Genomic DNA, 15,426 nt, shown 5'->3' on the forward strand with positions numbered 1-15,426 from the left:
GGGAAAAGTCCTCAGTCAATCAAGAGAAAGCCTCCTTCTTCAGCCAATTGTGAGAATACTTTCTCTATGGTTCTTTCCCTCCTCCTCTGTCCCTCAGCCAGTTGAGGGAAGGCTTTCTTTCCATCCTCTGCAAAGCTGAGTAACAGGCAGCTTAGCCAGTGGGAGAGTAGGGAGAGCCATAAACTGCCAGAACCAAGGATGGTTGCCTTTGACTGACAGAAGCAGCTTGGCTGGCTAGCAACAGCCACTCGGCGGGAGAAAGGGTCAACCAAATGAGTTCTCCCTCAAAGGCCAAAATAGAACTTGAAAGGGCCTCTCCTACTGCTCTTGTTGCTTTTTACTGAGGGAAGCAAGGTTAGTTGCCTGTCAGCAACCACTGCCTAGCGGTGGGTGGGGGAGAGCAGGGTCAGCCAATGTGAGGCAAGAACAGTCGATTGATGGTTTGACAAGCCAAAGGCTGATGTACCACAGTCTCACCCAGTCCCAACCAATGAGGGAACTCAGATTTGCCAAGACAAAACAGTTTATATATATGTAGGGTAGGATAAACTACTTTTGAAAGTGCTGTGGAGCTTACCAGAAGTCCTATTGCCTTGCCTACCAGTGATAAGTAGGGTGTGGGCAGTGCTTTTTTTTTTGTAGAAAAAGCCCAGCAGGAGCTCATTTGCATATTAGGCCACACCACCTGGCATGGGAGTATGTGGCTGCTGCATGGTGGGTCAGGCCAGCTAGAGCCCTGGACCGCCCAGGCGGAGTTCTGCTTCCATGGCTGGCATGTGGGAGTAGCCAAGGTAGGCAGCCATCTGGGGCACCACTTCCCCTATGGGATGCCTCTGGGCACCTGCTATTCTCCACCCCACTTCTGAGAGCGGTGGGATGGCCCAGCTTGGAGAATGCACCCTGCCCAGCTGCTCTTGTCTTCAAGGCGAAAGTAGCCAAGCAGGGCGTTGGCGTGGCTTCTCTGAGTCACGCTTCCCTTGCTAGCTTTTCAACTAGCCCTGTGCTCCTGGCTCCTGAATAAAACCAATGACATGCTGTAAATGGGAAGGAAAAAACTACTGTGAAGGAAAAAAATAGAATTAAAAACATTTATTTAGCTTTAAAAAGAATTGGTCCACATTGCCAGTCTACACACCACCCCTCCCATGTTCCAAAGTGCAAGGTGCAAACTCTTCAGCACAAAACATAATGAAGATAAAAATGAGCATACACGTTAAAAATTCTGGTCAACAACATGGAACAATATTTCTCTTAAAGGCCTGAGTAATGCATTGCAGTTATTGAAAAGTATACTTAAAATGTTGAATGCCCCTGAGGTGACAGAAGTCTGCTTAAGCAAGGAGATTCCCTAATGACGGAGGTTCTGAATGTTCCCTCAGAAAGTTCCACCCACAAACAAAAAAGGCAATTATTTTGTCCATGGAGTTTTCCGCAACCGGGCTAGGTAACTCATTGAGCTACAGGTGCGAACCTTAGATGCTGATGCTTCTCCCCAACACTAAGCATGTGTAAGTTTTGCTGTAGAAAAAGCAATGACTTTTGACCGAACCTGCCTTTTCTCCTGAATGGGTTTCCCTTCTTCCTACAAACACTAGTTAATGATGGGTTATATGTGCCACATTCCATATGTTCACATAGACTGATTTCGCACGAGGGCTTGTTCCGGGTGGGGAGACCCCTTTTGCCCCCAGCACTTCTCTCAGTTTTCACACAAGCTGCTCCGGAGCGACAAGCTCACTTGTAAGAGGATCTCGCTTGCTGAAGAAAAGCGATGCGCCAACTCACAGCTCCGGGGCACCTTGTGCAAAAAAGGAGAGAAGCACCGGGAGCAAAAGGGCTCTCCACCCAGAACAAGCCTAGTGCAAAATCTATCATAATCTAGCTCTGGCATGTTTTTTTCATGTGTATTTTAAGGCTGCCTTTCCAGAAAAAGTTCTTCCCACACTTTGAGCACCTGTTTTGCTTCTTACGCCTGTGGAATTTGAGATGTACAAGATACCGGTAGTACCGATGGAAAGTTCTCTGGCATTGCAAGCAATGATTGGTTTTCTTTTGTTTATGCCCTTTCTTGTGCAGCAGAAGTTCAGTTGCTTGATGGAACAATTTCTCACACTGAAAGCATGTATGTGGCCTCTCTCGAGTATGGATTCCCTTGTGGACAACAAGGTGTAATTTCTGACTGAAGTTTTTCCCACATTTCAAGCATTGGTATAGTTTCTTTCCTCTATGACGTATTGCATGATGACGAAGACCAGATGCAGAGCCAAAAGCTTCCCCACACTTTGAACATTTATAAGGCTTCTCTCCTGTGTGAACCCTTATATGTTCAACAAGATGACATTTGTACTTGAAGCTTTTCCCACACTCTGCGCATTGATGTGGCTTGTCTCCTGTGTGGGATTTTTTGTGTGCTGAAAGACTTGAACTAGAACTAAAACATTTCCCACAATCTGAGCATGAATACGGCTTCTCTCCAGTATGCGATCTTGTGTGTCGAGCAAGCCTTGATGGAACACAGAAGCTTTTCCCACATACCAAGCACTTATGTGGCTTCCCTCCTGTGTAGAGTTTTTGATGTTTTAAAAGGTTTGCATTAGAACTAAATATTTTCCAACAGTCTGGGCATGTATGTGTCCTCTCTCCAGTATGCAATCTTTTATGTTGAGTAAGACCGTAAAGAAAGCGAAAAGTTCTCTCACACTCTGAGCATTTATAAGGCTTCTCTCCTGTGTGAATTCTTCTATGTTGATCAAGATACCCCTTGCGCTTAAAGCTTTTCCCACACTCTATACATTGATGTGCCTTCTCTTTTTTGTGTGATTTTTTGTGGACCGAAAGGTCTGACTTAGACTTAAATCTTTCCCTACAGTCTGGGCATTTGTATAGCTTTTCTCCTCTGTGGGTATGTCGTAGATGTCTTGAAAGGGAAGATTTGTGGCTTAAACTTCTCCCACACTCTGGGCATATATAAGATTTCTTTTTGCTCTGCACTGACGTCCCCTGTAAAATATCAGAACTCTGCATCAAGTTTTCCTCACACCCTCTCTCCACGACTTCTCTCCCACTGGAAGTTGCTTCACTTAAACTTTGGTCCTCTAAGAGAGAATCTCTTCTCACTGAATCCATTTGGTCACAGCTTTGTAGTTGGATGTAAGTTCTACATCCTTCTTGTATCTGAGGTGGCTGGAAAATCTCTCTTTCTCCACCTGTGAGATTCCTATTCTCAGGTGTTCTCATGTGAAGATTCTCTTGTTGTCTCACTTGTTCAACATCTGTTTGGGAAGAAGAAGATAATCATAACTTGAATCAATCATGTTTCACTTGAAATGAAACCTATAGATGAGAGAGAAGATAAAATTAAATCCTCATTTTCTTTTGATCCCTGGCAAGACAGAGGCTACTATTGTTTATGCCTGCATCTTGTTTTCAGAGATACATTTCCTTTGTGCATGGAGATTTTATTTCATTATTACAGCTAGCAGCCATGGATAGACATTTCAGTGAGGAAGCTGTCTAATCCTCCTTCAGAGCTCTTGAAACTAATGGCCATGTCCCCATCTTGTGGCTGGAAATACCCTGTCAGAGCTGCAGTGTGTGAGAAATTTCTGCTTAAACACAACTGCACTAGGAAATTCTTTCATAGTTGCACAGTGTATCACACAGGGCTCAGGAGGCCATTTCTAACTTACAACATGTGTTCTTCATGGTTTCAAATGAGTTAGTATATGGGTCATCATCATTAGATATGTAGAAATGAATTATTTTAATATCTGACTGGATTCAATGGCACCAGAGTGCAGATCAAAAAATCAGCACCATAGGGCCATGTCCCAATACAAGGGAATTATTATATTTTTACACACATGGGGAATACTAGCTTTACAAAAGATTTTATAGCATTGCCAGTCCTCAGTTGGGAGCAGGGGATCCCCTGGTTTCGAGGCCCTCTCCCCGCTTCAGGGTTATCAGAAAGCCCTCCAGGGATGGGGAGGGAAATGTCTGCTGGGCACTCCATTATACCCTGTGGAGACCGATTCTCATAGGATATAATGGAGAATTGATACGTGGGTATCTGGGGTGCTGGGTGTTTTTTTTTTAGATTGAAGCACCAAATTTTCAACATAGCATTTGGTGCCTCTCCTCAAAACATTCCCCCCCACCAAGTTTCAAAGAGATTTGGGGTCCAATACTATGAGCCCCACAAAAGGTGCCTGTGTCGTTCATTAAAAGACACGTGGTCCCTTTAAATGTGATTGCCAGAATTCCCTTCAGAGATCAGTCGTACTTGTCATATCGTTGTTCCTGGCTTCACCCTCAAAGTTCCCAGATATTTCTTGAGTCAGACTTGGCAAGAGAATGGCAAAAGAATGCCAAACCTGGATGTGGGGGTGGGTGGGTTTAAAACCACCACAAAATGGGGAATGCCAACTATGGTAATCTGAAATCTTTCGAGATCATAGTGAGCACTGCTGTGGGTTCCTAGAATCAAGATGTGGGAGATTGGGCCTAGACAACCCCAGGGTGACTGCTAGGGCTGCCAAGTCCAATTTAAGAAATATCTGGGGACTTTGGGGGTGGAGCCAGGAGTCTTTGGGGGTGGAGCCAGGAGACATTGGGGGCGGAGCTGAGAGCAAGGGTGTGACAAGCATAATTGAACTTCAAGGGAGTTCTGGCCATCACATTTAAAGGGACTGCACAAATTTTTAAATGCCTTCCTTCCATAGGAAATAATGAAGGATAGGGGCACCTTCTTTTGGAAACTTGGGAGGTATTTTGGGGAGAGGCACTAGATGCTATCCTAAAAATTTGGTGCCTCTATCTCAAAAAACAGCCCCTCAGAGCCCCCGATACCCGCGGATCAATTCCCCATCATTCCCTGTGGGAATCGTTCATAGAGGTGCATGATGGCTCTGGGGGCGGGGCTTCCCCCGCCGGCCAGCTGGCTGGGGGAGGGGGAAAGCCTGTAAAACCGGGGGATCCCCCTCTGGGACCTGGGGATTGGGAAGCCTAGTGACTGCAGGTTGGTTAAACAGAAGCTGCAGTGACAACATGTGGGGAAGGAGAGACCAGATGGACAGTGGAGGGAAGTATCAGGGTGCCAGTGGGGTGTAGGTTTTCCTGGCCAGAATAATCTCACAGATCCTCCCCTTCTATATCATAACATTATAAGACTGCCTTCCTTCCTCTCACACACTTCTCTAATCGTCCCCACCTATTCTGCCATAGAATGGCAAGGAATATATTTGTACCTCAAGTATTCAGGTCCACGAATACCTACCAGGTGGTGTGGCTTCTCCATCACTCTCTTGGTTGGCATCCATATTCCAGGATGTCACATTCAGTTCTGTTGCAGAGGGATTGATTTAGGCACTTCCTCCAACCATTGAGGCAACTGTAATAAAAGTTTTTATATTAAGCCCAGGCACGTTATAAGGCTGGACACGGAATTTATTCGCTAACATTGAGTGTGACTCAATCACCTGCCCCACGGCAGTCTGAAAGGCAGGAAGTGGGGCCAGCTGTCCTTCCCCTCCTGACTGATGACTTTAGAAGAAGCCAGGCATATCCAAGCCACACCTCCAAATAGTCTCCTGGCCCACTTTCCATATTTTGAGCTATTTTCATCGGACCCAGGAGTCAGCCACGGAATTATGGAGCCCAGAGTCATCCATACCAAATACAACTTTTTACTCTGTAATGTTAATGTTGCATCTAGTTTTTAAATGGGGTTGCCAACTGGCCTGGGCAGAAACAGTTCTGTCCCTTTACTGCAAGATTAATGGGACATTATTTTATTCTGTAGGATTCAGGAAGTCCATTAGGTGACAACTAAGAGGAACATATATTCAGGGGAGAGGTCCCCTAAAGGAAGTTTATGCTCCTAAAAGATTTCATGTCTCATGTATATTAAAGAGAAGATGTAATAAAAAAACGAGATGATGGTAGAGCCAGGTGTCTTATACAGGCTTCCCAGTTCCTTAATTTTTATAAAAGGTGAAATACTAGTGTATGCCAAATGAGCCTTTATTCAATGTTTTTCATCTGGAAAAGATTCTCTAACAATCTTTGTCCCCAGTAATATTCCCTCTAAGCTGCAGAGTCTTGGGAGCAAAAATTCTACTTTGTGAGCTGCTGGCCTTAAAGTTGTGAGCTACTGCATCAATTATTGTGCTCTGGCATCATCCTTGCTGAGCTAAGACAAAACTGTGTGAGCTGGAGGCTAAAAACCTGTGAGCTAGCTCACACTAACTCAGCTTAGAGGGAACACTGGTCCCCAGTACCTCAACCTGTTGATCTGATGCTGATCTACTGTAATTTGTTTTAATCTTACAGATGATTAAATAACAGCTCAGCTGGTGACAGCAGACAACACTCAATGGTTTCTCCCTACAAGGAGCATTATTATGGAATCTAGGCCTTTCACCTAACTGGAGGAAGGTATTTAACCCTACTCATCAGTAACTCAAAGCTTCTGCGTACACATATATCTGAACCAGCTGAAGAGATTTTTGTCTGGTGTGGGCTCTCTGTTTTTTGGAACTGACTGTTTTTCTGGAGGTTAGCCCCCAGACCACCTGCCTATGAACTGAAGCTGACTTCTTCTGTTGGATGGTGAGGAGAGAGGCCCTGAGGACTTTCCTTCCCACCGAAGGCCTGCTGCTTCTGAGGGACTGTGACTGGGCCAGCATCATCAAGAAGGCAGCACTTCTGAGACCCTGACTGCTGGATCTCTGGTTTGGGAAGGGAAAGTACTCTGGGGGTGGGGAGCACCATACCCTATGTACAAAACTGTGTTTACTCTTTAGTTACTTTGCTTAAGTCAAGGTGTGTGAGTGGGAGGGGGGGATTTAAGAAAGAAGACCTTAAGCCTTGTACTTGCCCTTACTTCCAGTGCCTGAGTTACATATAGACATACTGTTTTGAAGAAGAGGATGAGCCGTGGAAGGTGTCCTTTCCACTAGAGGAGAACAATCTGTCAATGCCAGCACAACAGCCATTCTATAGGGCCAATCTTTAAAGTGGCACCATTATTTATTCCAAAGAAGGAGTAGTCTCTACTCTTCTGCAATAAACATCACCATAAGTCTTGTGATGCCTTAAAGCAGGGGTGGGGAACCTCTGTCCCGAGGGCCATATATGGCCCTCAGGGTCACTTGGTGTGTCCCTCAGGGATTACTGAGCTGAACCGAGCCATGTGGCAGCCCCTCTGGGGCCTGGCTGGCCAGCGAGGATCGTGGGGCCCAGCTGTGCTGTGCAGCAGCCTCCCCAGGGCCAGACAGGGATCACAGGGCCCAGCTGTACTGTGCGGCAGCCTCCCTGGGGCCTGGCTGGCTGGCCAGAATTGCTGCAAGAAAAAAGATTCCCCAACCCTGCCTTAAAGGCTGCAAAAACATCCTCCTCCTCCAACAGGTCAACAGAAGGAGAACTTCCTCTGGATTTCTTATTTATGATAAGAAGCAAAAAGCTTGATCTCATCTACATATTAACTATTTGCAGTTTCAGCCTTTTCCAGGTGAGGCTGCAGTTGTGTTCTCAAGCCATCAGTTTTTGGCCAGACTTTCCATTGGAGATTGACCTAATATTATTAGCTGAGGTTTCTGTCTATTTCATCACCCATCCTCCACCTGTTTAACCTTAAAAGCAATTTCGAATAGTCTTGGTATGCAAATATGATTGATTCACTGTTATTGAAGACTGCTACCCTGGAAGAGTTTTATACCACTGTATTGTTTTGTATTGAATTTGAATTGTGCCCCCCCCTTTCTTACAGTTATCCATTTCCAGCAGGTCTCTATATAAAAATCTTCATTAAAATATCAATCAATACATATAATAGGTGATGCATATTATGATGTGCATCAAGACTCATTCTTCAAAAGGCTGTATCTCAAGCATGCATCAAACTTTAATTTCAGCTCTTTTACCCCTTCAAGGTATGGATCACCTAATTCATACCAACAACTAATTCACCCAACTAATTCATACCAACATACCAACAACTAATTCACCCAACAACTGTTTTCTCCCCCTATTCCCAGGAATTTATCTTCATACCTGCACTCACCTTCCCCTAGGAACTGTTGGATTGCATATTTCCTAACAAAGACCAAACCAGCTGAGCCATTTAGGATAAAGACTATCTTCCAGTGAAGGAGAGAGCAGGTGGGCTGGAAGGAGAACTCCCATTTATGGGCTCTGACAAATTAGGGCTCTGGGCAGTTAACCCTTTCCAGTCCCTCCCAGGAAAATGGCAGAAAGGCAGCAGCTACATCTGATAGGGACAGCTGGATCACTGCCTTCCCCTCACACCCCCAAGGCTCCCTGGCTTTGTCTTCGAAATGACAACCAGAATTTCAGTATAAGACGTTTTTTCACTCATTGTATTGGCACCACTTGAATGGCCACCTGACATGATGCTGAGCACAATGATGGAGGTGCAGGTATCAGACTTGAGATGCGACCCCTTCAAACGGCACCACTGAAATGAAGTGCTAGTGATAGGGTTGCCAAGTCCAATTCAAGAAATATCTGGGGACTTTGGGGGTGGAGCCAGGAGATATTGGGGGTGGAACCAGGAGCAAGGTTGTGACAAGCACAATTGAACTCCAAAGGGAGTTCTGCCCATCATATTTAAAGGGACCGCACACCTTTTAAATGCCTTCCCTCTATTAGAGATAACGAAGGATAGGGGCACCTTCTTTTGGGGCTCATAGAATTGGACCTCCTGGTCCAATACTTTTGAAACTTGGAGGGTATTTTGGGGAGCGGCTCTGGATGCTATACTGAAAATTTGGAACCTCTGCCTCAAAAAACAGCCCCCGATCCCCGGATATCCATGGATCAGTTTTTCATTATATCCTGTGAGAATTAATCTCCATAAGGAATAATGGAGTGCCTGGCAGATATTTCCCACCACTCCCCTCCTCTGCTTTCTGATGACCCTGAAGCAGGAGAAGGGCCTCCAAACCAGGGGATCCTCTGCCCCCACCTGGGGATTGGCAGCCCTAGCTGCTGACTCAATAAACAGCTCTCTAAAGACTTGAGAAATAAAAAAAGACTTCTTTAGGAATTGGAAGCAGGGCCTTATAACCAAGGATGAATATAAACAAATCACCAGTGCTTTAGAGAAAAAGGAAAGCTAAAGCTCAGTATGAGCTTAGGCTGGCCAAAGATGCTAAAAACACCAAAAAGGGTTCTTTTCTTATGTTCAGAGCAAGAAAAAGAGCAAGGACATGGTAGGCCCATTGCGAGGGCAGGAAAGTGAAATCGTAACAGGTAATGAAAAGAGGGCAGAACTGCTCAATTCCTATTTTTCCTCAGTCTTCTCTTCTGAGGGAAACGGTGCTCAACATGGCAAAAACAACACATAAGGAGGGTATGAAGTTCCAACCTAGGATCAGTGTAGGGGTAGTACATAAACACCTAGTTTCTTTAAATGAAACTAAGTTCTCAGGGCCAGATGAACTGCATTCTGGGGTTCTAAAAGAGCTTGTGGATATAATTTCTGAGCCACTGGCTATTATTTTTGAGAATTTTTGGAGAACGGGAGAGGTGCCAGAAGATTGGAGGCAGGTGAATATTGTCCCCATCTTCAAGAAAGGGAAAAAAGATGATCCGGGTAACTACCGACCTGTCAGCTTGACGTCTATACCTGGAAAAGTTTTAGAACAAATCATCAAACAGTGGGTCCTAGAACATTTAGAAAGAATGGATGTGATTACTAAGAGCCAGCATGGTTTTCTCAAGAACAAGTCATGTCAAACTAACCTGATCTCTTTTTTTGAGAAAGTGACTTCCTTGCTGGATCAGGGGAATACAGTAGACATCTTGATTTCAGTAAGGCTTTTGATAAGGTTCCACATACTATCCTTGTTGACAAGTTGGTAAAATGTGGTTTGGATCCTGTTACCTTTAGGTGGATCTGTAACTGGTTGACAGATTGCACCCAAAGAGTGCTTGTGAATGGTTCCTCATCCTCTTGGAGAGGAGTGGCAAGTGGAGTGCCTCAAGGATCTGTCCTGGGACCTGTTTTGTTCAACATCTTTATCAATGGTTTGGATGAAGGAATAGAGGGAATGCTTAATAAATTTGACAGGGGGTGCAAATACAGTAGAAGACAGAAACAGGATACAGGATGACCTTGACAGGCTGGAAAACTGGGCTAAAACCAATTAAATGAATTTTAACAGGGATAAATGTAAAGTTCTGCATTTCAGTAGGAAAAATCTCATGCATAGTTATAGGATAGGGGAGACTTGTCTTAGCAGTAGTATGTGTGAAAAGGTTCTAGGGGTCTTAGTGGATCATACGCTGAACAAGAGTCAACAGTGTGATGCAGTGGCTAAAAAGGCAAATGCAATTTTGGGCTGCATCAACAGAAGTATAGTGTCCAGATCACATGATGTGATAGTATCGCTTTACTCTGCTCTGGTAAGACCTCACCTGGAGTTTTGGGCACATTTTAAGAAGGATATAGACAAGCTGGAACGAGTCCAGAGGAGCGTGACGAAGATGGTGAGGGGTCTGGAGGCCAAGTCCTATGAGGAAATGTTGAAGGAGCTGGGGATGTTTAGCCTGGAGAGGAGGTGACTGAGAGGTGATATGATCACCATCTTCAAGTACTTGAAGGGCTGTCATATAGAGGATGGTGTGGAATTGTTTTCTGTGGCCCCAGAAGGTAGGACCAGAACCAATAGGTTGACATTAAATCAAAAGAGTTTCCGGCTCAACATTAGGAAGAACTTCCTGACCTTTAGAGCGATTCCTCAGTGGAACAGGCTTCCTCAGGAGGTGGTGGGCTTTCCTTCCCTGGAAGATTTTAAACAGAGGCTAGATGGCCATCTGACAGCGATGAAGATCCTGTGAATTTGAGGTAGGTTTCCTGCAGTGTTCAGGGGGTTGGACTAGATGGCCCTGGAGGTCCCTTCCAACTCTGTGATTCTATGACTCCCTCCCCCTGACCCCGCTCTGTCCTCTATCCGACATCTCTGCCATGGTGTGCTTTCTGATCAAACGGGGATAGGATATCTCATAGAAGGCTGGAGACCTGATGTCTATTGTTATTTGTTCATCTTCAAGAGATGTGTTGTGACACTGAAATAAGGTTTGAGGTTCAAGTCTGACCAGGGTTGCCAACTGACTAGGGAAGAAACCTACCCTGAATTGCTCCTCTCCATTTGCCAAAGATTGACAAAGACATTAGAAATTGGGATGTTTGTTTTAATGCCCCAAATATCAACAAAGCAGCCTCAGATTTGCATGGCTGCCCTTCTGGAATTAGTCACTGTGAAGGTCTCTACTTTCAGACAGGAGCAGGGGCTGGTTGAAAAGTTGGTCATCTTAGCCCTGGCTCAGATTACCCAATACAACCATGGTAGGGAGTTCAATAGGACCTCTACCCAAGTCCCACAAGTTTTCCAAAGCTACTAATGGATTCACTCAATATTTCCCAAGCAGACAGATGGCAATGACTGTATTGAAACTTTTAAGAAACTTTCCACCAGCTTCACAGAAGGAATCTGTAGATCCTCATCCTCTTTCATGAAGGAAAAATCCTTGCATTTTCATGAAGGAAAAACCCAGTGAGGTTTCACTGAAGGAAACTGGATCTTGGAAGAGACCCTTGAAGGTAGCTTGGGGTGGGGAGCTGGGTGGAGCTAAGGCATCTCAGGAGGAGTGTGTAAAGCTCAGAGTTGTGGCCTTACTCCTTGTCATAAGTACAGCCAGGGCTTTTTTTGAGCAGGAACACAGTTCTGGCTGGCTTGATGTTGTGGGTGTGGCCTAATATGCAAATGATTCCTGCTGGACTTTTCCCACAAAAAAGCCCTGTTTGAAAACAATGGTGATGTCTGGGCCCTGGTTGTGGCATAATAATCAAATGAGTTCATGCTGGGCTTTTTCTAAAAAAATAAATTTTAAAAAGCCCTGAGTGCAGCACAGAATTGTTGCCCTGCAACATGGGACCCAGTCACAGCAGTGACTGTTTCGTGTGGTGGTTAATCTAGAGCCATTTTGGTGTAGTGGTTAAGTGCGTGGACTCTTATCTCGAAGAACTGGGACTCGGGTTGCCAGGTCCAATTCAAGAAATATCTGGGGACTTTGGGGTGGAGCCAGGAGACATTGGGGGCGGAGCCAGGAACAAGGGTGTGACAAGCATAATTGAACTCCAAGAGAGTTCTGGCCATCACATTTAAAGGGACAGCACACCTTTTAAAATGTCTTCCTTCCATAGGAAATAATGGATAGGGGCACCTTCTTTTGGGGCTCATAGAATTGGACCCCCTGGTCCAATCATTTTGAAACTTGGGGGGGGTACTTTGGAGAGAGGCACTAGATACTATATTGAAAATTTGGTGCCTCTACCTCAAAAAACAGCTCCCCCAGAGACCCCAAAACCTCCAGATCAATTCCCCATTATACCATATGAGAATCGATCTCCACATAGGGAATAATGAAGACGTTTCCCTCTCCCCCCCCCCCCGTTTCTGGCAAATCTGATGCTGGGGATTGGCCTCTCTACTCACGAGTTGCTGCCAGCTTCTTCACAGCAACACAGACACACTATCCCAAATTGAAGCCTTTCAATCAAGCCTCCGGAGGTGCAAAGGCACATGGTCCTTTGCAGGCGGGGCGGGTCTCCCCCCCCGCCAGCCAGCTGACTGGGGTGGGAAGTAGCCTGGGAAAACGGAAGAATGGCTTATCGGGGCTGGGTGGGAAGGGCAAGGAGAAGCTGCTGCGATCCGGGGTGGGAAGGGAAGGGACGAGGAGAAGCATCAGGGATCGGTGGGAAGGGAAGGAGCGAGGAGAAGCTGCTGGGATCGGGGCTGGGTGGGAAGGGCCGCCATTCCCCCCCCCCACTTTCCGGATTTTTGGCAAGCAGGGGGAGGAGGCTCCAAATTGGGGGTCCCCCGCCCAGGCGGGGGATTTGGGAAGCCTAACTGGGACCGATTTCGCACTCATCCTACGCCGCTCTGACGTTCCTCTTTTCAGCACAGCGTCCTTCTGATTTCCCACTATCTGCCCCGGGGCTTCACCTTGTGTTGCTGTTTTTGCAAGGCAAAGAGAAACCACCTAAAACCAGTTTCTCTTTGCCGTGCAAAAACAGTGACGCAAGATGAAGCCCCGGGGCAGATAGTAGGAAATCAGAAAGAAGCTGCGCTGAAAAGAGGAACGTTAGAGTGGCATAGGGTGAGTGCGATATTGGTTGGTGTTTGATTCTCCACTCCTCCACTTGCAGCTGCTGGAATTCCATGGGTCAGTCATAGCTCTTGCAGAGTTGTCCTTGAAAGGGCAGCTTCTGGGAGAGCTCTCTCAACCCTCACCTACCTCACAGGGTGTTTGTTATGGGGGAGGAAGGTACAGGGACTGTGAGCCTTGGTAAAACCCTGAGATTCAGAGCGAAGGGTGGGAAATAAATCCAATATCGTCATTGTTGTTGTTGTCGTCGTCATCATATCATCATCATCATCATCATCATCATCTCCTCTTCCTCCTCAGCAGTGCTCTGAATCAGCCACTATTTTCTGCAGAAAGTTAAGATCTGACAGGAGGAAGTGGTCAGTCAGGAAGTTAGCTTTTCAGTGTTGTAAAAGGAGAGCTCGTCTAACAGGAGTGTGGAATAAAAATATGACTTGATGTGAGACATAATCCAAAGCCAAACAGTTAAAATTTCTTATCAAATGCAATGATGCTTAATCTCTGGAGCTGCAAGAAAGCACAGACAGCAAGAGACAAACAGAGTCTGTAACTCGTACGGGCCACCAAGAACTGATGGAGAATTTCTCCTTTTCTGTAGTTCATGAACACTTTTCCTAACCACAATTTCCCAAAACAATATGGCTCAGGACCCAATTCATGAGACCCAGTACTTTTTCATAAACAACAGATAAACTCCAGTTTTTCTCCCAGGACAGCGTACTTATGCTATTTATAGGAAAGCAGAAACAGTTAGATAGTAGATTCACATTATTCTCATCAGTTAAAGCCCCGAAACATTCTTATACAGCTAAATACAGTTATACAATTAGAATCCAGTCACAACAATTAAAATTAAATATACTTTCCCGTTTCAGTAGTTAGACTTCCTCTATTTCTAAATTAATAAATTAATAAAACACATACAGCCTTATACCTGCAATCAGGAGTCATTTTGTAGAGAAATAGGTGGTGGAGCTAATCCAGGGATTGTTATGCAGCCGCACCTACTAATCAATGGGTAAGGTGGGAAGGAGGAGGGGGAACCCTCAGAAAGATTCAGGAGCTTTGTTCCTATGAGCTCCTGCTGAATCCGCGGCCTGCCTGCAATATCTAAGATCTTAAATGCTCAATGTCTGTTAGAGATCTCTAACCCAAAATATGGTGACCTGCCCAGAGATGCCTTTGGCTCTCTGATGCAAGCCGTGAGATGGTGAGAAAATTGTGAAGCTTATATAGGTTTCTAGCCTGAGAATCTAAATTCTTACCTTAGATATCTATCTCTTTCCCAAGTCTAGCTAGCACTTTCTCACCAGCTGGACTTGCAGATGGTCTGGCCACTCTTGATCTATCTATAAATCTGTATATCTCTGACTAAACTCAGACAAGTTCCTTTGAGAACCTCTCCTTCTAACAAACTTATTCTCAGCAAAATTCTATCCTGAAATAAACTTTGATCTAAATTCTCTCTACTATTAGTTAAATCTTAAAGTTTCTAGGCCTAAGTAAATTCAAATGCTTTAAACAGTGTAAAAAGGCATAGGTTGTTGATATAAAGGAACCAATTTTTAATTTTTCCCGCAACGTGTAAATAGTTGCAGTTGGAGCCTCAGAGATCAACAGTCTTCAATTAGGAATCACCCTTTGTCAGATTCAAAATGTTTCTGTTCTAGGCTCTAACCTGGAGTTGGCAACCCTATCTCCTTCCCCTTTCCTGCCCCTCTATCTTCAGCTTTCCATCACCTCCCCCCTCCCTGCAGCCTCCACCTAGAAAAAGGACAGTCTTCTCTCCACAGTGGAGAGAATGAAATCAAAGCAGCTTGCATCATTCTCCTCTCCCCGCTTTAATCTGAATGACAATGTCAACCCTGTGAGGCAGGATAGGCTGAAAGTCTGTGACTTGTCTGAAATCACCAAGTCAGCTTGCACAGCAAGAACCTGGGTCTGGCATACTCCACTCTGAAGCCTAACTCTTATGCCCTCCTCAAACTTCACCACAGAAATCTCCAGAAATTTCCCACCAACCTGGAACTGGTAGCCATAGTTAGGACTAGCCTCAATGAGTTCTCCCTCAGAAGCCTTTAGTGATCCCTTTCAGATCAACACTCTGTTCCTGCTAATGTTGTTGGTCTTAAGCACAGGACTTCATTTTGTCTCTGTCTCACTTTCCTTCCCTCTCTCTCTCTCTGTATTTGGCTTGCTGGTACAGGGTGTCATTCCCCCCCCCCCATC

At 45.3% G+C, this 15,426-nt stretch overlaps 1 protein-coding gene across 2 annotated transcripts; it reads right to left on the reverse strand.

Annotated features, from left to right (window-relative positions):
• Positions 1-1,076: 1,076 nt before the first annotated feature.
• LOC132572186 (zinc finger protein 501-like) lies at positions 1,077-8,163 on the reverse strand. Of its 2 annotated transcripts, none has more exons than XM_060239018.1 (3): positions 8,066-8,163; positions 5,279-5,392; positions 1,077-3,272 (listed from the first exon to the last, which is right to left on the reverse strand). In XM_060239018.1, the coding sequence occupies exons 2-3, from the start codon at positions 5,319-5,321 to the stop codon at positions 1,879-1,881; spliced, it is 1,437 nt and encodes a 478-aa protein (XP_060095001.1). In that variant the 5' UTR covers positions 5,322-5,392; positions 8,066-8,163; the 3' UTR covers positions 1,077-1,878. The 2 variants fall into 2 exon arrangements, with proteins under 2 accessions (XP_060095001.1, XP_060095002.1); XM_060239019.1 differs by having other exon boundaries at positions 8,056-8,163.
• Between the last annotated feature and the right edge of the window lie 7,263 nt (positions 8,164-15,426).

The sequence above is a fragment of the Heteronotia binoei genome, chromosome 5 (genome assembly GCF_032191835.1).
Source record: "Heteronotia binoei isolate CCM8104 ecotype False Entrance Well chromosome 5, APGP_CSIRO_Hbin_v1, whole genome shotgun sequence".
In the NCBI taxonomy this organism is placed as follows: Eukaryota; Metazoa; Chordata; class Lepidosauria; order Squamata; family Gekkonidae; genus Heteronotia; species Heteronotia binoei.